This window comes from Equus asinus, chromosome 20 (genome assembly GCF_041296235.1).
Source record: "Equus asinus isolate D_3611 breed Donkey chromosome 20, EquAss-T2T_v2, whole genome shotgun sequence".
NCBI classification, from domain to species: Eukaryota; Metazoa; Chordata; class Mammalia; order Perissodactyla; family Equidae; genus Equus; species Equus asinus.
Genome location: NC_091809.1, coordinates 73,990,826 through 74,015,255, shown reverse-complemented (window position 1 = coordinate 74,015,255; position 24,430 = coordinate 73,990,826). Strand labels below are relative to the sequence as shown.

The 24,430-nt window shown below is 35.9% G+C and overlaps 1 protein-coding gene across 8 annotated transcripts in view; it reads right to left on the bottom strand.

The window, feature by feature from the left end:
• DLG2 (discs large MAGUK scaffold protein 2) overlaps positions 1-24,430 on the bottom strand; it is a 1,809,506-nt gene that overhangs the window by 1,546,125 nt on the left and 238,951 nt on the right. For all 8 annotated transcript variants that reach the window (XM_044753763.2, XM_070490530.1, XM_070490528.1 and 5 more), the window contains exon 3: positions 22,625-22,770. In XM_044753763.2, coding sequence (XP_044609698.1) covers positions 22,625-22,770 — 146 coding nt within the window. The remainder of the gene's footprint in view (positions 1-22,624; positions 22,771-24,430) is intronic.

The following is a 24,430-nucleotide window of genomic DNA, read 5'->3' as shown; positions in this document are numbered from 1 at the left end:
AAAGATTTCACCTGCCTCTGTCACATTAGTAAAGGAGCATCTTCTTCCTTTTAAAAAATATTCCTCAAAGGACCAAATTTAGATTAATATGCAATTCATGGTCTTCCATCACTTTCTTCTACAGCAAATGCATTTTCTGAAAATCTTTTCCTGCTATCGAAATACTGGATCCAGACTATTTTGACTTACCTATTCAATATGTCCCTCTCTACCACTCCTTATCCCGTTAAAACTGGAATTGAAAAAGCATCATCTGGTAGGTATTCCATATTACTTGTGTAATATTTAAGTTACAAGGATCAGTAAATCAAGAAATGGTTTGGGCACTATCTCAAATAGGTTTTTAGGAAAATATTCAAGTCAAGATATCAAATGTAGTATTCTGCTTAAAGAACAAAATTCAAAGAACTGAAATGTTAAGATATTTCTTGGGGTATGTGACTTTGCTGTGAGAATGCAAACCCCTGAAGATCTTGGCTCACCACAATGAATTACAACACACCTTTATTGGATTGACTTTTAAGATAAGCAGAAATCCAGCTGTATATTTCTAATGTTTATAGGCTCAAACCAGGTAACAGTTCTGAAAGAGGTTCTCTAAGACAAAATGATTAAAAGATCAATACACTCTTCTCCCAAAAACCTTTTTATAATAGGCAATTGTGTTCTACCCAGAGGTCTGATTTTTATGGAGCCCATAAAAAGTCTGAGTTAACAAAGGGGAAGAAGCTCTTTTAGGATCAGGACGGAGCAGTGCAGAAAAGGGGAGGCTCAAGCTCTACCCCACTCAAAGCTGAATATGAGCGAAAGGAACTAACATTTATTGAGTACCTACTTTGTTCAGGCAAACTGTTATATTTTGTCTACATTTAATCTCATTTAATCCTCACAGCTATCTTTTGATACAAGTATTATAATCTCTATTTCACAGATAAAAAACTGAGATTCATAGAAAGTAAAGATCATACACCCAACATATGGGGAAACTGATTTTCAAAACCAATGGGCTCATTCTGCCTCCTTTGAGGTTCTGTCACAGCTCTACACCCTCTCACTTTGAGACTAGTTCTACCAATATCAACCATGGACAGTCCAGCTGACCCTCTCAAGAAACCTTCCTTGGATTCTCTGGATTCTAATGTGGATTTCATATAACAGTTCTGCTTGTTTTGGGCTGCTACCAAGGTCTCAGCTCTTTTAGGTCCCAGCTCTTTTCCTTGCTTGACTCTGGTCCATCCCCCATTGGGATTCCTATATAGCTCCCCACCTTGGCCTTCCTCTTCATATGCTCTGTCTTACTCTCTCTCTCCTCGAATCCCTGACCAGCAATTGTGGACTATTTAATAAATATGCATTAGCCCTCCCCTTCATCACTTTTTTTCAGGCATATTTGAGGCAATTCAGAACTACTGAGAAGACGAGCTCCTTGAAAGTAGGAATTGTTTTGTATTCATTTACATATTCCCTGTACCTAATATAATATCTTGTACAGGCAGGCCCTCAGATACTTTTTCAACAAATGAATGAATGAATGAATGAATATATCAATGAACACTGGGCTAAGATGCCTGAGGCTGATTCTTTAGTTTTTCTGCTGTCTTTATCTGAGTGCGGGCCCTATAATGAGAATTTCTGGGTTTGAATCTCGGCTCCACCAAGAGCTATATAACCTTTGGCAATATATTTAACTTCGTTGCTTCAGATTCCTGATTTTTTAAAAGGAGGATAATGGTAGAAGCCACATCACAAGTAGTTGTAAGGATTAAATGAGAATTCATGTGACACTCTTAATAAGCTTGGCACAGTACAAGCACTCAGATGCATCTCTCTCTTACCTTATGTTCTGTATAATTGGGACCACTGTCAATAGAGTTCTACTTCTTGACTTTTAATGGACATTTTTTGGATAGAATATCCATGACTACAACATAATGAAATTGATTGTTGGACAATTATTTCTTCCATTGGGCCTATATTAGCCTCCATATAACCTCAACACTTTTGTTCTAGATCTATACTTGAAGGATCATCTTCCACATGAAAGTCAAAACTCTCATATCCCCATGGCCATTACTTTTTGGTTTATGCGTCCCTCATAATTTAAATGCTAAATTCTCTCATATGTATTCATTCACTGACTCACTCATTCATTAAAAAACATCTGTTATCTATTAAGCTCCTACAGTGTGCCAGACACTCTGCTAGATAACATAAACAGAGATGAATGAAATACAATTTCTGCCCTCAACACACACATTTCTATGCAGAAGCCAGACATGATTTTGTGTCTTTTGGTCCTCTTGGTCTCTCTCTTTTGAATGCCCTCAAGTTTGTCTATATTCCTCCTAAGGGTTCCAAAAAGGATCACATCTGACCAACTTTGAGTAGAGCAGGGACCATCACTTTTTATTACATTGATCTCTAGATGGGGGGTTGGGGGGTAGCTGGAAGCTGGGACACATCAATCTCTCCACTCTAGACACAGGCTCACCCCAACTCATATGGGCCATGGTAGGGATGGCATACAGAGGGAAGCTTTATCCATAAAGTTTATGGATATGCTTTGGATACCCACCAGCATATCCAAATTGTAGGTTCCTTTTTACTTAAAATCTTTCTTGATGTTTTTCTTTGGGGGGATTCATTGTGTTTACAGTCTCTCATCTCATGTATCCAACGCAGTAAAAAAAAGGCCTATAACCTCCACCTTCTTGAGAGGAAGATTCTCTTCCTCCCCCTTGACCCTTAGAAACCAAGCAGAAACCAGGGATAAGTCTCAGGAGAAAGGAGGTACAACTGTCCAGCTTGAGCTTGATGTCCTAGGCCTTACAGAGAAATATTTTCCTTTTCTTTGGCAATTTTTCCCCTAGGTTTATGTAATCCTGAGTCTTCTCATCACCAAAGTAGCAACATCTCAAGGGCTGAGATAAGGATGAAGGCTTCAAAGAAAGGCACCAAGAGAACAGTTCAACCATTTCTTTTATGTAAGCCTTAGGCCTAGTTATAAGCAGAAGACCTCCAAACTCTACAGCCTACGTGGTCCTAGACATCTTTCCCTCTCAAAACCAGTATTCGTTTTAGGCCTCATGGATGTAGCTTCCCAACAGTCCATGGGCTATTACCATTGCACTTCTGCTTTATTTTGTGCTTAAAATCTTCCCATAGCTTCCTGCTACCCACATCCTTAGAAATCATGTAAGGTTCTTAACAATCTGATCCTGTCTATGCTCTAGTCTCACCTTCCACAATGCACCACCAGATAGATATCCTATGCCCTAGCCATGCAGAGGTACTTACACTTCCTAGGGAAAAAAAGATATGCTTTCTCTTTCAAGGGCCATGCCTTTACAAATGTTGCTCTTTCTGCTAGAAACTCCCCCCACTCTGTTACTGCCACTACATTCTTCAAGACTTTTCTCAAGTTGCCTGCTCTGAGAATCCCTGCCTTTCCTATCAAGCAAACTTAGGCACTCCCTATTTGGGGACATCATATTATATTATAGACTGCATATCTGCATGCCCCCACTGCACTATGAGCTTCTTAAAGACAACCACTGTCATTCATGTAGCTTCCTTTTATTGAGCACATACTATGCACCAAAAGTAAAACAAATTAGGTGCTTTACATATATATAACTCTACCTTCAAAACAACTATCAAGGCAAATATTTTTATCCTTATTGTACAGGTTAGAAGGAGCAAGTTCAAAACCACATTGCTGTAAGTAGGGGAAGCAGAATTCCTACCCCAGCCCATTTGGCTCCAAGGCCTACGTTCCTTCCATGCCTGCACTCCGGTTCCCACTACATACAATGGGGTCTCATTCATCTTTGTATCCCTACGATGTGGCACATAGTAGGAATTCTAGGTACTCAATAAAAATATATTGAAAGAGTGAAGAAATGATTGCTTCAGTGTTTCTTATGTCAACTTTGTTTTCTTTTACTCAGAACCAATCAATTCTGATGAAGAAATACTTCCCTCACAGGGAGTTATTTTACCACAATCCCAGCAAAACCTTAGAAAACAAAATAATTTAGTGTTGTACTACAAGTTCTAGAGAGCAAGAACTTTCAGTTCTAGACAATAACTTTTTTTTTCAGGATTTCCTTTGGCAGCAGTTACATAATTCATATTTAATAGATTTGTTCTGTGCTCTCATAAAATTTTGTGTCTGTCTCTACTTTAGCACTTGCTATTAAGCTACATGGGTGCTTAAGACACGGATCTTCCTTCTAGAGGGCAAGGATCTGGTCTCACTCATTTCTGTGTCCCTCAGAACAACCAAGAGAAATTCTGGCACAAGGCATTTAATCAATGTGTGTTAAATGGACGTTGTCAAATAATCTGACACAGTAACACCAAACCAACCCAAGCCAAACAAACACCTGGCTATCTGAAACCATGTGGAACAAGTCATTTTAGAAATAGGAGTTTTCCAGATATCTTAGTTTAATCCTTTAAAATAAAATTTTTATTTTTATTTTGTATAGAAGCCTTTCTAAAACATGCATATTCCTTTCCTCTTAAGGAAAGCACACTTAAAACAATTTAAACCACTTTGAGCAGTAACTATTTCTCTACTGTATAGCAGAATAATTGCTTCAGAGTTCACCCTCATACAAAATGGCCTCAGACTATTGCACTTTTTGTGTTTTTATATTTGTGTTTTGCATTTTATTTTTCTCTTCCTGTCTTCTTATACTATCAAGCTGTCAGATTTTACTCCTTAGGATCAGAAATGTGTCTGCCAATGGCAACTGCTCCCTATATATAATAACTTTCATTTTTTGAATACTTACTGACAATGTGCTAAGCATTTTATTTGCATTATTTTACTTAATCCTGACAAATTTCTAAGAGAGAATAGAGTCAGTTCTGGCTCCTCAGAGCCTTTTTCTGTTTTTACTGATATGTTTCTCAAGAGTAAAGTAGAATAGTTCATTCTAAATATCTGGGATATAACTAAAGGTGGCTGAATTGCTATCAGCCCTTTAAGAAAGCCCCATCCCAATGATTTTATTTCAGTTAGCACCATTACAATAAGGGTACATACTTCACTGTTTATCATCCTATTTTCTTACTTAATGCTTAAAATAACACATAACCGGGACTGCTAATGTCTCTCAAAAAGCACCATGTGATGCCTGTAGCAGATAAATATTTGGTAAGAAAGGTTGGGAGAAGAACAAGGGAATAATTGATGGCTTTCAAACTGATGAAAAAGAATGTATATTTGCACTGTGCCGCAGAACACAACTAATGGGTAGAATTTGGGGAAAGTATGCTTTTATTCTATCTGTGGGAGAACTTTTTGATGACAAGAACAGTCCCATAAGGGAAATAGTAAACTCCATATCTCAATCCTATACTTCTAAAGTAGCCTGATAGCCTAACCACATAGCTACCGGCTTGTTAAAGTATCCGAGGCAAGTATTTGCTTCAATCTAGTTCTTACTCAGATCCTTTCATTTACAAGCCCACTACTTCTTTGTTGAGATTATATTTGCACCTTATTACTCAGCCTCCTGATTTTCAACTTCCCCCTTATAAACTCCAACTTAGATCTGCTCCACCCATACTCTCTGCTTCAGGCTTCCTCAGAAAATATGTCTGACCTGGTCCTTACTCCACTAGCTAACATTTAGCTGACCTGCTCAGGCTTCCGCAATAGTAGAGAGATTCCAGAGGAGACTGGATAAATATCAGATGGAATGCTTCATAAAACATCCTGCACTGGATAAGTCCTTGGATATTTAAATAATAAGATTCCTCAAAATCCTTAGGATTCCATAATACCCCAAGATGCAGAAAGATTCAAGAGTACAGATTGTAGAGTTAAAGAGAATTCAGTTTGAGTTCATAATCTTCTACTACATTCTAAAATATAGTAAAAAATAGGACCAACTTCACATTGGTTGTTGAGAAAATTATTGAGGTTATTGAGAAAATTAAATGAGATACTGTATATAAGAGTTTCATATATAGTTAATATGCTTAATAAATGTTAACTGCTCATAATAGTGTTAATATTAGGCCAGTAGAAAGTCCTCAAATCCATCACAAACAGAATTACGGGAAGAATTAAACAAAATAAAAAAACAAAAAAGAAAATAACAAAAAAGAAATTAAACAAAAAGAATTAAACGAAGGTCTTCTCTTGATCTATTTTGTTTTGTGATTTGTGTCCAGGAATACAATCTATTGTTTGAGAAATATGTAGCATAGCAGTTTAGAAAATGGACTACCTAGGATTGAATCCCAGCTCTTTTACTTACTAGCTGTGTAACCTCAGGAAAATCATTTAAACTTTCTGCACTGTAGTTTATTCATCTACAAAATGAAATAACAATAATACCTATATCTTGTATGACTGTTATGAGAATTAAAGGATTTAATATACGTAAAATGCTTAGATAACTGCCTGGAACATAATAAGTGCTATCTAAGTGATGGCTATTATTAAAATGTGTTAGTACTCTGGAACATAATAAGTGCTATCTAAGTGATGGCTATTATTAAAATGTGTTAGTACTCACATCAGTCAAGTTTATCCAGAGAAACAGAACCAATAGGAGAGAGGGACAGAGACAAAGAGAGATTAATTTTAAGGAACTGACTCTTGCAATTGTAGAAGCTAGCAAGTCTGAAAGCTATAGGGCAGACCAGCAGGCTGGACATTCAGGCAGCTGCAGGTGTTGCACTCTTGAGGCAGAATTCCTTCTCTTGGAAACCTCACTTTGTGCTCTTAAGGCCTTCAACTAATTGCATGAGGTCCACCCACATTATCAAGAGTAATCTCCTTTACTTTAAGTCCACTGGTTGTAGATGTTAACCACATGTACAAAATACTTTCACAGCTACATGTAGATTAGTGTTTGATTAAATAACTGGGTGCTGTAGCCTAGCCTAGTTGACACATAAAACTAACCACCACAGCACTATAAAGAAATCTCATGAAGATTTTGCATTATGCACTTATTTAAGAAATTAGTTTAACCAATGACTTAAGGCATTAATAACTTTGGATTTATGACTCACTTACTCTTGTGGACTCTGTAAAAGAGAACTCCTAAGGTTTTCCTGCTAGTGTGGTATCTGGTATTGTACTGATTCACTTTTCATCAGGGTGTGGAGGATGAACACAAAAGATTTTTTAAAAAACAATTTTCTTTCCTTAACTAAGTAGCAAAGGGTTATTCATACGTTAAGCCATGATCTTATGTTATTTTCTTTCAATCACAGCTGCATACATATAAGTAAGTCATATTTACTAAAGTAATAATGAAATTATAACTGAGAATAGTAATATCTCTAAAAATTTCAGAAAATTCTTAACTAATAGTGGATTAATACAGACTTTCTGTTCCCAAAAACATCCTAGAACATCTGATTCTGTTCTTTGACAGCATTACAAGTTTGGATTATCACTTATCTGAAATTTTCTGGAACATTCTCAATTTCAATTACTCTGCCCTGTTTCTATATGTTTCTATAGTTTGAAAATTATGGTCCTTTTAGATAAGACAGTAACATAATCCATTTATTTATCCAATGAACATTTACTGAGCAGCTACTATACGCAGGGACCTAGACTAGTACCAAGGGGATGTAAACCACATATACAGGGCACACTTCCTGACCCCGTAACATTGTAGGGGAGTTCTAGCTTGCTCACAAGTAACTATAATACAGTGTGGAAAGTGCTAAGGTCCCTAAGGAAAAAAATGCTAAACTGATTTGAAGTAAGAAGAATTATTACTCCTTGATAAGAATACCAAGTCTTTTTGAGGTTTCCATATAAAGCCCTCCGTGGACAGGGTCTAAGGCAGGTAGACTTCCTTAGATCTTCTGCAGTGGCATACAGGCGGCATTACATTAGGCTTGTATAGCATGGATATTTTGAAACATTTTCCACTGTTACAGTTTTATTATCAAGTTACTGATAGGTCCACCTCATGAATAAATCTCACTCTCTCGCCGTAATATTTTCAGAGTTGGATTGACCTCCATATACTTCAGGCCATTTTCTCTAGGAAAGCAAAACTTTAGGGAGTGTGAAGCTTCCTCTATCTTTTTTTGCCAGGATACTCTGCCTATCGAATAAGGAATGAGACTGTAAAATTATGGAATAGCAAAAATAACCATAAACTAAATTTTTATAAATTTAGCAAAACAGCATATTTTTCTCTGACATCAAAGAAAATACCATCATCCACTCAATAAACATTCATTAAATACTTACTGCCTAACAAGCTCTGAACCATATTATAACTGTATGAATAAATATAATACTTGATAACAGGATGCTCACAGTGTAACAGGTGAAACACTAGAGCAACTAGTTTTAATACAATATGATAAACACTCTAACAGAGGCTTCGGGCAGCACAGAGCAGAGAAGAATTTGTTCTACTTGAGGTGATTAGAAGATCAGTAATAGAAAAGTAGGTCTTTAAAAGAATAAGCAGGAAATTTCCAGATGAAAACAAAAGGAAGATTATTCCAGAAAGGGGAAACAAGAACAAGGCTCAAGTAAGGCCTAACCTAAGTTTGGGCCAGACTGTAAAGGCTATGCTATGGTAAATACTATGCTAAGGAAATGAAAGAATAGTCAGTAAACGTTGAAGATAAATAAGTAGTTTTTAAATTGCTGGGTTATGGATACCGAGTTAAAAGACAAAAGCCTAGATTATGAAGGCCAATTAGAAGCCTGCCAAATCTCTTAGCAAGATTCTATGAAAGTCTAAATTAGATCAGCAGCATTGTGAATGGAGAAGAAGGTCAAACTTAGAGAAATTTCAAAGTGATTAGTATTAGTGACATTTTACAGTTAAATATCTTTCTGCCATCTCAATAATACATTCTTTGAGGTCCAGTATTTCTAGTAAATATTAGTATGATCCAATTTTATTACATTTGAACAATATTAGGTAGAAAACTAAAGTACTCTCACTGTTTTAGATCATATTATTGGAAGGTTAGGTAGACCACTCCAAAGGAAAATATTACTGTAAATTATTCATAGATAAATGCTGAGTTAACATTCAGCCTCAGCAAAGTAACCGCCAGCTCTGTAAGTTACTCAACAAGCTTCACCAGGTAATTAATTTTGCAATCAGGATTTTCCTTTCTTTTACAAGTTAGAGTGCATTTTCTAAATTTAGTATAATTTTCTTCTTTATAAGTCAAGTTACTACCTATGAGAAATGATACTTGTAAAGAAAAATTCACTATTCAGTATTCTTCAGAATGGTAATGCATAGTTCTCCAGGGTCTGCAGTTGAATATTTCGTAGTGTGACAGCCACCTAACAGGTCTCCCTGACACCAGTTTCTCCCTTCTCTGATCTATCCTGCATGGAGCTGCCAGCTTAATCTTCCTCATCATAGTTGATAATGCCATTCCTTGCATGAAAACTTTCTACGGCTCACAACTGCCTAAAGAAGAGAATCTAAACTCTATAGTATTGTAGTTAAAGTTCTCAATCAGACAGCCAGAATCACCTACTCAGTCTTATCACTTTCGGCAACCCTGTCTGCTAAACCTGACTCCTCACTCTTCATAAAGCCCTGCCCATCTTCTCCTGGGAAGGGGCATGGAATGTCAGGCACATGTTTATTAATCCCCACAACATCACATTTTACTGTGTGACTTTGATCAAGTCACTTTACTTCTCTGAGGCTTAGTTTCATCTTCTGTAAATTAGAAATAATAATATCTACCTACCACCTAAAATTCTATTTAAAACAAGGAAAGCAATCAATCAATAAAATACCTACCTTTCTAGATTGCTATAGAGATTAGGAGATAATATATTAAAAGTGACTAGCCCAGGGGGCCAGCCCTGTTGGCGACTGCTGAGTTCATGCGCTCCACTTCAGCAGCCCAGTGTTCGACAGTTCGGATCCCAGATGCAGACCAAGCACCACTCATCAGGCCATGCTGTAGCGGTATCCCACATAGAAGAGCTAGAACAACCTACAACTAGGATATACAACTATGTACTGGGGCTTTGGGAAGAAAAAAAAAGAGGAAGATTGGCAACAGATGCTAGCTCAGGGCCAATGCTTAAAAAAAAAAAAAAAGTGCCTAGCCCAAACTTCATTTATATATAGCAAGTTTTATCACTCTCCCAAGCTTTTTTGCTCATGCAGTTTCCTTTACCTGGAATACCTGTCTCTTCCAGGAATAAAGTCATAAGCATTACTCAAAGTCCAGCACTAAAGCCACCTAGCCATGAAACCATCCCCCATATCCTATAAAATTAGCCTCTCACTCCTATAATGTAATGGTATAATTCTTGGCTTGAAGTCAAATTCCTGACTCCACCGCTTTCTAACAATATGAGCCTGGACAAGTTGCTTATCCACAGCATCCTCATTTCTAATATGGATAGTGACATTAACACTACCTGGCTCACTAAGCCATTCTGAGAATCAACTAAGATAAGCGAGATGTTTTAACTATATAATGGTCTATACAAGTAAGACACTGTTACTCCTACTAAAGTACAAGATAAAATAAAGAGCCTTGGTCTTCCTCATCTTTGCAACTGACATAAAAAAAAATTTCAAGTCCAAAAAAGTGAAAATAACTAGTATCCAGGTCAGGAACTAGAAGATAGGAAGAAAGAAGGAATGAAGTGAAAGGGATAGGTCAAAGAGATCTGGGCAGAACTGAGGCTATGAAAGAAGAAGGTGTTCCTGAGGTCCACTTTTACCTACAGACCAAAGTCTGCAAAGGCAGTTGGCAGCTACACAAAGACGAATACACATAGCAGATATTAAGTAAATGCTAAGGGGAGGAGGGAGAAAGAGGAGGGGAAAGAAAAGGAAGAGAGGGAAAGGGAATGGAAGGGAAGACAGTGTCATCATTCCTTATAAGGGATAATCTGTGCCTCTTGCCAAGCTAGTATAATAAAAAAAATGAACTAGTAGTTAAAGCTGTGTTTGAGACTATCCACTTCTCCTTTAAGGTTCCCTTTCTCTAATTGTGCCTCCTCTCAACTCCCGTTTACCATCATTTAGTTGCCTCTCACCATTACCCAGGTCCCCCATGCTAAATAATTACATTTTTTCCACCCACTCTCTCAAACAAATAAAAACAAACAAGAAAAAAACCTGCTCTATTTAAACATCAATATGGAGCTCTGACAAGCTCATTCAAGAGCCTACCTACAGCAGCACTGTATTGCCCTACAGCAGGCATACACATTTTAACAGGGACTACTGTTAACTCTCTTTCTCTTCTTCAGCCCCACAAAAATATCCATGGAAAAAATTACAACAGTAGTGAGCATATGAAAAGATATTTGCACATTGTATATTAATGATGATGAGATCATCTTATATTCACGTAATGCTTTTGCATTGCAAAATGCTTTCTCATCTGTCATTTGATCTGAATTTCCAGGGAGGAATGATGAAATAGGAAAATAAAATCTTGTTTTTACCATACATTTCAGCATAATGCAGTTCTATAGGATTCAGTTTTCAAAGCTTTCTTATACACATCCTTTCTGTTGATTCTCCCCAATGTGTTTTTTTTTTTTTTTCCATTTACTAATGAAGAAAGTGAGTCTCAGATGTAAAAGGACTTTCCACCAAATCCTTATCAATATAGCTGCTATTTATGGAGTATTTACTAGGTCCAGGAACTGTACTAAGCACTTTACATGCCCTACACGTTATTCAGTCTTCACAATTTTGTGAGGTAAACATTACTATTTTAACATTTTACAGATAAGGCATTGAAGTTCAGAGAAGTTAAGTAATTGTTCCATGGTGACACTACTAGCAAATGGCAAAGCCAAAATTCACACACAGAGCTCTCAGATGACTTGATTTCTCTGTGAAGCCAAGCTGTCTCCTTCCTGGCCCAATATTGTATGGCAACACAGTTCAGTAATTGTTCAGTAATGTAAAAATACTTTCTTTCTGTTACCAAGTTACAATTGCAGGTTTCATCTCAGCAACTCAAGCTCTGTGGGAAAAATAGACTAATACATATAAATTCTTAGAGCAGAAGTGAGGAGGATGCTATGTCCACTTTTTTCAGAAAGAATAAAAGAGAGTTAAGCAGAAAACTGATCTTAGCTGAGAGCTAAAAATCAGTTAACACAGCATTGGCAGATAGGAAAAGAGTGATATGTGCCGCAGTATAGAATAGTTTAGAAGAGAGAGAAATCACTAAAAGCTCAGAAAAAAACATCTAAGAAACAACAACAACAAAAAAATCAAACCTCGGATTAAATGCTTATTTTAAAATGTTTTAAAACAACAAATTTCTTGGTTATATTCCTAAAATAAAGACTGAGTGAGTAATTTCCATCTTATTTTAAAACATCAACTCAACACAGAATATTTCTGTTATGACTCTGCTACTGCTGCCACCTTGTCATATCTACAACATATTACAGGTAAAAATGTTCAAAAGGGCAATAACAACAAAAAAACTTTTATCTACATTTTCCAAAAATTTTATATAAATCAGAGTTTAAGTTGAGCAGTTAGAATTTTATCACATGTATACTGAGGAAGTGAGAAAGATATCTCCCTCTAGGCACCTGAGAAGAAACTTCAAAACCTAATAGGTGAAGCTTACAGTATTTAAAATGATCCCAGGCTGAATGCAAGCAGGTAAAGTCACTTTCTTTCAAGACAAGAAAAGTCTAAAACCTTGACCTCCAGGTCTTTTAAAACTACATCTTATTAAAACTGAATTAAAGTTTTACTTTGGTAACTCACTTGATTTTGTTTCAAGGGAGAAATCTATCATTGGGAAGCACACTACAGCAACTTCAGAGGGTCCAAAACAACAACCTTATTGTCCTTCCTATCCACTTCGATACACACTAAATATATAGCTACAATAAAAAAGCTTGTGGAAACTAATAATGAGTAAAAACAATCCAGGCAAAAATAAAATATTTCTTATTCCTAAAAACAGGAGATTTTGCATGCCTTCTGGGAAGGTCAGATCAAGTCATTCACATACTCAAAACTTTCCAATGGTTTCCAATTTCTCTCAGAGTAAAATTTTTCCAGTAGCCTCTAAGGTAGTACATAATATGGCCCCCTGTTACCTCTTGGACTTTACCTTCTACTCTTTCTCCCTTTGTTCTCTCAGCTGTGGTCAAACAGACTTGCTTAATATTCCTTGAATATCCTAAGTATGTTCCCACTCTAGGACCTTCATACTGGCTAATCCCTCCACCTGGAATGGTCTTTCTCCAGATAATCTCATAGATAATTCCCTCACATCATTCAAGTTTTTGCTCAAATATCACCTTGTCATTGAGACCTACACTGACCATTTCATTAAAATTTCAATCCCCTGCAACCAACACTTCTAATCCCCTTCAACCAGATCTATTTTTCCCATAATAGCCATCACATGTTAATATGTTATATGATTTATTATATATATATGTTATATATACTATATACTTTATCTAATTTAATTCTGCTTATTACTTTTTTGTCCCCTTTATTAGAATATAATGTCCATGAAGGTGGAAATTTTTGTTTTGTTTGTTGATATATATCTAATACCTGGCATATAACATATACTCAATAAATATTGGTAGAATAAATGAATGAATGAATGATGTTATCCTCACTAAGAAATGAAGCTTGATGAATCAACCACAAAGGGACAATTTTAATAAACTATGAAAAATGGAATCAGACAATGAAGAGGGATAGTGTGAATAACAAGATCTTTAGTTGGGGGTCTTAGCAAAATGTTGCTTTACGAGGCTGAAAATAGCAGGAATCTTTTCTGTGCTAGGACCATCTGACTATCTGAAGGGACATATTATACCTTAAGCCCTGGCTGTTGAATAATTTCCCCCAAACCCAACCCCAGGAAACTCTAATGTCACCACAGTAATCTCCTTGGTAAATTATAGACAGAGGATTGAGTTGGGAAGTTGATGCCAGTCACTCCTCTGTGCTTTAAGGGCCTTCTCCTGGATATATGTGGGGATGGGGGTGGAGAGGAGAAGAAAAAGAGTTTTTCTCCACCTCCTTGGGAAATGGCAATATGGAAAGTCCATGCTACCAAATAAGGATCCGGGGAACAACCAATTAGAATGACATAAACCTCACTTTAAAAATCTCTGTAATGGATAACTCCTGATCTAGCCAACTTCTCCTTTCCTTTAGGAGGGAAAGTTTCTAAATAAATCTGTACCGCAAGAAATAATTTCTGTTATGGAAATGTAAGCTGACTGAACCAGGCATAATCATATTAGAAGAAGGCTGCTGAAGAAATACTTCCAAATGACCAGCTATGGAGGATCAAACCAGGATCACCTTATACATGAAAATACATACTGTCTTGAGAGTATTTCAGAGTAAGTTTTTGGTGTTCTTTTTATTTTTCTTTTTTAAAAACAACTTTATAAGAAGTAATAGATCTATTAGGAAGAGCCAGAGGGGAAGCAATAGAGATTAATACATATAAAACATTTAGAACAGTGTCTGGCACATAAGTAGCACTATCTGGATGTTTACTATTATTACCTGCATTTCTAATCTCAATTTTATAATAAGCAATCTTTTACAGAAATTTACACTGCATAAAAAAATAACTAGAAAGAAATATGCCAAAACGGACCAGTGGTTACTTAAGGGTGAAGAATGACATGACTGAGCTTTGACTTTCCTACTTTCTCTACCTACTTTAACATATTCTACACTCCAGTCAATCAGAACTAGTTGTAATTTCCCATATACACCTCATGCTTTATCATTTCTCTGACTTAACTCAGGCTGTTCTCTCTGCCTGGAATGCCCTTTTTGCCTATTTCTACACACTTTATCCATCCTTCAAGGCATGCTTCAAGGCAATAATAACAACAAATAAGAATCATTAAGTGCCTACTATTATATAGTGCCAGGCACTATATTAAGCACATTATATAGATAATCTAATTTAATAAGTTCAAAGCCCTTTGAGGTAGGTACAATTATTACGCCTGCTTTATTGATTAGGAACCTACAGTTAAAATGGTTGAATAAATTATTCAAGGTCATATAGTTTGTGAGTGGCAGGAATGAGATATATAAAACCTAGATGTGTTCGACTAAAAAGTCAGTGCTTCAGTCACCATCCCCATGGATTCATCCTTAGAAGTCTAGACTCTCAGCTGGAAAATAAGCTCCTTGAGTTCAGGGTCAATGGAAAAATACATATTTTTCAATTTTAGTGTCCTCTAGTTAATGTATCTAGCACAGAGCCGAACAAAATACAGTAGCTCAAACAATAAATATTTAAATAAAAGAATTAATGGATGAGTGAGTCATTCTATCAACTGTCACTTGGACTATGCATTTATTCTAAAAATAAAGCTAGCTCCCATGGGAGATTCAGATGGCCCTAGTTAAAGGTAGAGCTAACTTTAGTATATTTGTTCTTAGGAAAAATTACAATAAGCTAAAATAACATAACTAAACTTATCAACAAATGATTGATAAAATAGGGGAAATATTCTAGGTGCTGGGGCAAAGCAAATAAAGAAAATAGACAAAATCCCTGTCCTCATGAGCTTACATTTCAGTAAGAGGGAAAAGGGACATTTAATTCTTGAGAAAATCTCATTTTAGAGGAAGAACTAAGATAGAGAGGGACTAAGCAATTTCCCCAAAGTCACACAGCCAGTAAGAGATGGAGCCTGGCTTCAAACCCAAATGGTCTGACTATAGAGTGCTTGCTCTTAACAACTAAGCCATAATGTCTCTCTGATAGATGATGATAAATGCTATGAACAAAAACAAAGCAAGGAATGGTAATGGGCAGGTGAGAAGGGTATTTTAAATGAATGGAGTAGGAACCACTGAGAAGATGCCATTAAAGACTTGAAAGAGGTGACTCCCCGACCCCATGCAGATACCTGGAGGAATAGCATTTCAGGCTACGGACAAAGCAAGTACAAAGATTCAAGGCTTCATGTGCCTGAGGGGCAGTGAGGAGGTGAGGGAACCTGGACAGGAGTAAGTGAGGAGTAGAGTGGTGGATTTAGATCAAAGAGGTAAGCGGGGTCACAACTTGTAGGGCTCGATAGGCCATTGTAAGAAATTTAGCTTTTACTTTGAGTGGGAAGACAGTTGGATAGAGAGGGAAGATGTGCAGCATTTTTCACAAGTATCTTTTAAAAACAAACTTTCACAAGGTACAAACTTCCAGCTATAAGATAAATAAGCACTAAGGATGCAATGTACAACATGATGACTATAGTTAATACTGCTGTATGGTATACGTGAAAGTTGTTAGGAGGGCAAATCCTCAGGGTTCTCACAAGGAAAAAAACATTTTTTCTTTTTTTGTTGTTGTTGCTATATGAGATGATGGATGTTAACTAAACTTATTGTGGTAATCATTTCACAATATATGTATGTCAAGTCATTATGCTGTACACCTTGAACTTACACAGTGCTGTATGTCAATTATATCTCAGTAAAACTTGTTGAGACTTCAGCTTCTCTTTATTTTTTCTTGTTTTTTAGAACCTGATTAAGGAATTTCTGTATACCACCCTCTTTTCCTCACAGCAAATTTTCCTGTGGGAAGCCAGACATTAGAATTCAATTGCAGGATATCTGCTGCTCTCAAAGCAGCAAATCTTTCTGCAGAACGACGGAATGATTTATTAACAATGGGTTTTCTTCGCATGTCCTCTTTACCTTAACCATCCTACATTTGAGTGGCTGTATCAGAAGCCTCCAGAACTTCCAGGGGGAATAAGAACAGAAAGCACAGACACCATATTCTTGTTTTTAAATTCAAAAGCCATAGTCCAGGTCCAAGACTGGAAAGATTTAATAAGAATACATTTCTCCCAAATTTCGTATACACAATCCACCTCTCTATGACCAAAAAACTCATGTTAAAGAGCAAGAGAAAAAGTAGAAGAAGAGAAAAAGGAAAGCTTGATGAAAATCACTTCAATTCGCATCCTCCTCCCAACTCTAAGCCTTTAAAGAAGTTCCCTGGCACAAGCAGGGCACAGGAGAATAAAACAGAAACAATGGTAAAGGAATATCCAGATAGCAGATCCTGAACAGCCTCACAAGATCCTGTTGTACCCAAAGAAGAGTAAAAAGCAGCCAAATGCTCATTTTGCTGCTAGTTTTTACCCACGTAGCCACGAGATACACTGGTGGAGTGTAAAAAAAATAAGTAACAAAGCTTTGTGGTTGAAATGAGGAGAATAGTAGATGTGGCAGATGGTAAATATGGACCTTATAGCGAGAGACCAGGTGGAGACACATGCATCTCAGCTGCAAATGCCCACGTTAAGGAATGATGACTCCTGAAGATTAGAAAGGAAATATCCCAAAAGGAACTATCTCATAATGGATGTTGATCGATGACCATAATGCTTCCCCGCACGTCTCCTCCACTAACATCATTCAATCCACTAAGAGTCACTGAGGCATTGTCCTCAACACAGTGATGCAGAATATTACACAGTGTCTCTGCTCTCACTGAGATGCTGTGGAAGAATATATGCACCAGGGAATTGTTTATCTCTGAGAAAAAAGAATGCTGGAGGGAAAATGGGGAAGTGATTAAGCATAAAGCAGAAATGTTTTGTTTTGTTTTGTTTTTTTTTATTAATGTTATGATGGATTACAAGCTTGCGAAATTTCAGTTGTACATTTTTGTTAGTCATGTTGTGGGTACACCACTTCCCCCTCCGTGCCCTCCCCCCACCCCCCCTTTTCCCTGGTAACCACCGATCAGATCTCCTTCTCAATATACTAATTTCCACCTATGAGTGGAGTCATATAGAGTTCGTCTTTCTCTGACTGACTTATTTCTAAAGCAGAAATGTTTTAAGAAAATCCAGAATTAACTAAAATTATGTTTTCTGCCTCTTGGTAGATTCAAGGCTTAATACCAAGATCATGTTAATTTACAGAAAAATAAAGTTAAAAATTGCACTATTATAGTTCCTTTTTAAGATTACTCTGTGCCAGGCACTGTGCTAAACACTGAGTGTAGAATGGTGCCCCTCCTTGTGGAACCTTCTACTGGGGATAGCAGACATCTCCTTGGCATTAAAATATCATGACAGCTTGCAGCCAGAAGCCATTTAATGCCTGCTTATCTTTAAAATACCTGATCCAATCCTTATTTGCTCCAAAATTTTCATTGTTATGCTACCAGGTTTTGTCTTCACATTGTCAAAATACTGCAAGAGATTGACTTGACTCTACTAAAGAAAATAAAGAACACTAAGTTGAATCCCGAATCCATAAAATAAAGTCTTATTATTTCAACCACTAATCTTGACTTTTGCCTCACACTAGAAGACTACAGTTATCAGAGGATACTTCCTTTTGCATTTTTCCTGCATCATCAAAGACTTTTAAAAGCTAATGGATGTCTTAATAAAACCTTTTTAAGAAGAAGTGTACTAGCACATATAAAGCCATTAGAAAGTAATATCCCAGTCACGTGTACATTGCCTTAAGGGTTTTTGAAACTTCTGTTTCCAGAGCCAATGTACCAGTCACGTAAGAATATCATTCTTATTACTTTAGAGGATATTATTCATGACTTCCTTTGCCAGCTTTGATCAACTAAAGTGCACCAGTTTCTTCTCTATTCTAGCCTACATCCTGGGGAGGCCCAGCTAAGAGAACAGAAAAAGAGAAGCAGAATGGGACAGGCAAGGAGCCCTATGGCCAGACTGAAGTTGGTAACTAGAGAATGCTTAGAGGGATTTCTTTCTGGTTCAAAATATATTCTTGAGCCTACTATGTGAGAAACACTCTTGTGGGTGGCAAGGAATCAGAGATAAGGAAGATTTATAATTGCTGCCCTTAAAGAGCTTACATGTCTTTCCTAGCTGCTTTAAATAAACTCAACTTGTTCAAAGGAGGGGACACAAGATGAGAATTAAAAAGTATAGCAAGCATTTGCACTATATCGTAAGAATCTACCCACATTGTTGTCCTTTATTCTAAGTTTTCCTTGTTATAAACTTCATTTTGGCTCCATTTCTCAACTACTGCTCTTGATTCAGACCATTTTAGCAACAATTTAATTTGGACACACTTTCCAGACTTTGACATTGGAAAGCTGACCCCTGCAGGGCAAGATCCTCTGTTGTCCTGGCCCAGTACACTGAAGTCCCAAATAAGAGACAATTTCCCCTGTGCCCACCTCCATCTACAGAGAGACAGACCAGCCAGGTCTGTCTCTTTGCCTCATATAACTTCACATAAGGAAGAGCAATTAGACTCACTTCAGAAGCACACTGATTGCAGTTAGTGAGCGTTCATGTTCTGATGTTTTGGATATAACTGGTCAATAGTCAAATCACCTTAGGCTGAGGACTTCCTAAACAAGAGATTTTAAGATGTATAGAATAGAGTTAAAAGAAACTCTAAAATTGTATATGGAAAACATTAACTCTGTTTTGTCTATCCTGATTTTGACATTGAAAAATAAATGTCTAATATCTATGTGGATTTTTTTCTCATCATTCTTCCTTTTATTGCCGGCATCTGTTTATTAACCAATTGAAAGTCCTGATTTATATGGATTCGATCAAATAATCTTTTAGATAACCACTGAATAAAGAGCCTAAAGTTTTTTTTTCTTTTTAAATGACTTATCTAGCTGATATATTTGTTGAAAGGATATTAATCATAAACCAAAGGCATTACATGTATATATCAATTCATGTAAAATCTTTATCCCCAAGAAAATCTACGTAAAGCAAAATTGTATAAATTGAATCATTTAAATATACAAAAAGCCAATACAAATTGACAACAAAGAGACATACAACAGAAAAATGAGCAAAGAATATGAATAAATTCACAGGAGAGCAGATTAAAATAGCCAACAAAAGTGAGACAGTGCTCAAATTCACTAATAGTCTCAGAACTTGAAATTAAGTTAAAAATAAAGCATCAGTAAGCCTATGAAACTGACAAAAAAATTAAGAAGGGCTGCAACACCTATTGCTAGGATGGATGTGAGGTAAAATTATAACAATATGCATTGTCAGTGGAAATGTGAACGGTGAAATCAGTCTGGGAACACAATCAAATTAAAAGTATGCATACCCTGGGAGCCAATAATGCCACCCCTCAATATCTATCCTACAGAGCAAATGCATCATTAAGTTCAGATATATAAGCAATGATCAGATTGCAGCATTAATCATAGTGGCACAAAACCGGAAACAGAAAATTCCGATCAAGAGGGGAATGATGGAGTAAATTATGATATACCCACACTATGAAATTATGCATCCATCAGAAGAACAAATTAAAGCTACACCAGACAACTTGAAGAAACTTTCATATAATATGAATATGTGTTGAGAAACAATTACTTTCCAAAATTCTGTGTGTGTATATATGTGTGTGTATATAGTTTACATATGAACACATACTATATGAATGCAGAAGGATTAAACACATTAAGTCGTTAAGATGGGTTACCTTGTATGTGGGGAGGGTAGAACCGATACAGCATAGGCAGGAAGTGAATGAAAAGGGAGACACCCAAAAATGGAAAAGTTAGAAAAAAAGAACTTCATTTAGAATAAAAAGTATATATTTGATCACTTAAATAAAATTATGTGTAAGACTATGCATTTAGAAATTGACTAAAAATAATTTTTGAAAATTCAAAAAGACCAAAGACCAAAGCAATAAGAACCTAGAAAAAAAATAGAAGAATAGTTAACTAATCTTAGAATGGGGACGGACAAAGCAAAGAAAAAATAAAAGGAAAAAAGGTGGTAGATTTTATCATGTAAAAATTAAAAATATTTTTAAAGTCAAAAAGCACTATAAGAAAAATTAATAGTAATCAACAAAGTATAAATATTGCAACAATTATGATAGAATGGCATATTTCATAAATAAAATGCTCTTTCAAAACAATAAGAATTCTAGCACCACTTAGAAAAATGAACAGAGAGCTTGAATAAATCACAAAAGAAATATAAATAGCCAATAATCATAAGAAAAAAACAGTTTAGTCTCGATGAATAAATGATTGCAATTTAAAGCTTTAAGTAACAAATTTTATCTATCAATTTGACAAAATATTTTATATAATTAATGCTACTAAAGCTATAGGCATATACGCCTTTCAAACACTGCTGGTAGCACCTTTCTGCAAAGCAATTTGATAATTTGTATCAAGAGCCTTAAAAATGTCAATATCCTTAGACTCAGTAGTTTCACTTATAAAATCAACCCTGATGAAATAACTGGAAAAGGCACTATGGTTTATATACCATATATAGATATCTGTTATATTATGTAGATATCCATTATAGCACTATTCATAGCAGAAAATTGGAGAAAGCCTAAATATTGAAGGGGAAACTGCTTGAGTAAGTTTCAAATGATGGAGTATTATAAATCTATTAAAATATTTTCAAAAAAATATTTAATGATATGAGTAAATACTATTAGTACAGCATTAAATTTAAAAATAATAAAAACACCCTACATGCTTTTGTCCTAATTTTGTATACATATATTTGTACAGAAAAAAAACACTAAAAAAATCAAAATAATTAGTTTTACGTGTTGAAAGTAAGATTTTTTAATGGTTTTAAGTATTTTATAAACTTCACATAGTTGGTATCTATTAACACATTATTGTCATTGTCAACTTTTTCTTCAAGCAACTAACTAAGGTGATCATTAGACTCAGTATTACCAGTTTCCAAATCATTTCTGAGCAGGACAGAAGGTATATCACAGGCTTCAACCTCAACAATCCAAAGATTCAGCACAGTGCCATTGATTAGCACTAGGATTCCATGCAGCTTCCAAGTCAGCTACACACCCCCAATCTTGATAGATTGTCTGTGTGCCCTACTAGCTGACTTCAAAGTATTGACTGCCACTTAAACATATCACTGATCTACTCCTGCCTCCATCCTAAGCCTCAGGTATGAACCTGAAACATACCTCAACTTGCCTTACTCTTTGGTAACTGTTAATTCTGACAGTAGTCTCCAAAAGTTTTGATTCCATAATCCTATCTGTAAAAACATTTCAACATACAACTCTAATAGCTTTATATCTATTTTCAAGTGTATATATATTATCATTAATGTAGCATATGTTATAAATTACCCAAATATAAAAAAATTGTAAAAACTATGACAAAATAAATATAAATGAGAGTTCTCTCATTTTGTTCCTACATGCCAGTGGATCATTTTATTCATGCCCCAGGATATATGGCCCTGCTACAGAGATCACAGCCTTAAACCACACTCTCCTATCCCACTATCCATCTCCTTCCCCTACTACATCTGGAATTATGTTCTGAAATTCCAGAATGCCTTAGACTTAAGTCAACTCAAACTATAACAATATTCATAAGAGAAGTCACTTGTATAATGTGAAGAATCATATCCTTCCCATGCTCTACTTTATCTTTTGGCAAAAACCTGGATTTTCGTAGAAAAATATTGCATCTAGTGTCATATAACTACATTTCTATTATTATTGTTGCCATTTGTTGATAATAATTACTACTACTGCTACTACTACTACTACTTCTCACTGGTGTAAGTCAGTCATAATATTATTCAGTTCTTTCAGACATTTCAGTAATATACCTCTGCAGACTTTTGAAGGTTATCATGGTATGAAGCAAGAAGGGATGTCTTCTCCCACTTCTGTGCAACTTGATTGGCTTCTTCTATCTTCTGCTCACAACTTTTTTGAGAATTTAGCAATGTTACCTCATAAAATTCTTGAATATCTGTAAAGAAAACATAAGGGAAGAATCAAAATGTCATGTACCACATTATAAATAGCTTATGCATGTGTGTGTATATGGAAAATTTCACTGATTAAAAGAACTGCATAAATACATATGCCAAAGAAAAATAACAAAAATAGAGGAAATGCTGAAAATTGCTTTTTTACCTGCGTGAGAATTGTTATAGCAGCTTTATTCATAATTGCAACAACTGGAAACAACCAAGATGTCCTTCAACTGGTGAATTCAAAAACCTATTGCAGTAAATCCATATAATGGAATGCTATCCAGTAACAAAAAGCAATGCACTAGCATGGATGAATCTTAAGTGCATATTGCTAAGTTAAATAAGCCAGTCTGAAAAGGCTACATACTGTATAATTCCACTTATATAATATTCTGGAAAAAAGTAAAACTAAAGACAGAATAAAACGATCAGTGATTACTAGAGGTTCTGTGAGAGGGAAGGGAGACTGAATAGGTAAAGCACAGGGTGATGAAATCTTCTGTAACAATACTGCAATGGTGGATACATAACATGAAGCATTTGTCAAAACCCATAGAACTTTACAGCACAAAGAGTAAACCTAAAGTTATGCAACATTTTTAACATCATTTAGAAGGTCAGAGAATCCCACGATGAAATGCAGACAGTGACAAAGGACTCAAACTATATTACAAATGTACGAAAAACTTCACCGAAGGCATTAGGAGAAAAAAGTGATGACCTAAATAACTTCAAAAATGAGTAGAGACTGTAAAACCAAAGACAAAAAAACTATACAAAAGCATCCTACCCTACACTCTAGTTAGTAAATTTGTTTTTCATGGTGTACAGTTTAACAATTTTGAAACCACTATTCATTTATACACAACTGAACAATCAAATGGATGGTGGATGGTGGGAGACAGGTTTCTCACTGTCGGAATAAAAGGTTACAAAAAAGTAAGTGGATGGGTGGGGGGACACGAGAATGATCCTTATGATTTTAGATTAGATTTGGAGACATCATTATAAACTCATGTGTGGCTTAATATAGATACAAATGGATACACACAGAAATATTTACAAATTCAGGTTTTTCCCACTATCCAAAAGTACAGCGTTCCTATGAAATCATTCATAAGCCAAAATGGCATAAACTGAAGAAGCAATTACCATTAACTTATATGGGGAAAATTTTTATGCATTCCCAGACCCAAAAAGTAATCTACCAAAATACACTGAGAGAAAGCACAGATGCTCACAAACAGAGTTCAAAGTGATGGTCCCTGGATGCTGAGATGCTAATTGTAGTTCCCAGGGAAGGGCTTAGTGGCGCCACTCTCACTGCCAGAGGTGCACACGGTCTCTCTAACGGCCAACTGCAAAACAAATGCTGAATACTATTTTTGTTTTTTGCCTTTTTTTGTAAAAGTGAAAATCCTCTTCAGATTTCTTTTGGTTAGCGAAAACAGGAACTAATGTAGGTCTTCCATAAAAGACAAGTGACGTAAAGCAAACTTTTGGATAGAGGCGGAAACCTGTAGGTATATACACAAGTTAGTATACACACATAAATTTCCTTGTTCTGTCTGCCGAAAGGACCTAGAAGTAATGAATGAGCACAAGTAGCACCTAGACTTTGGCCTCTTTACAGCAATCTTCACCAAGTGGTAA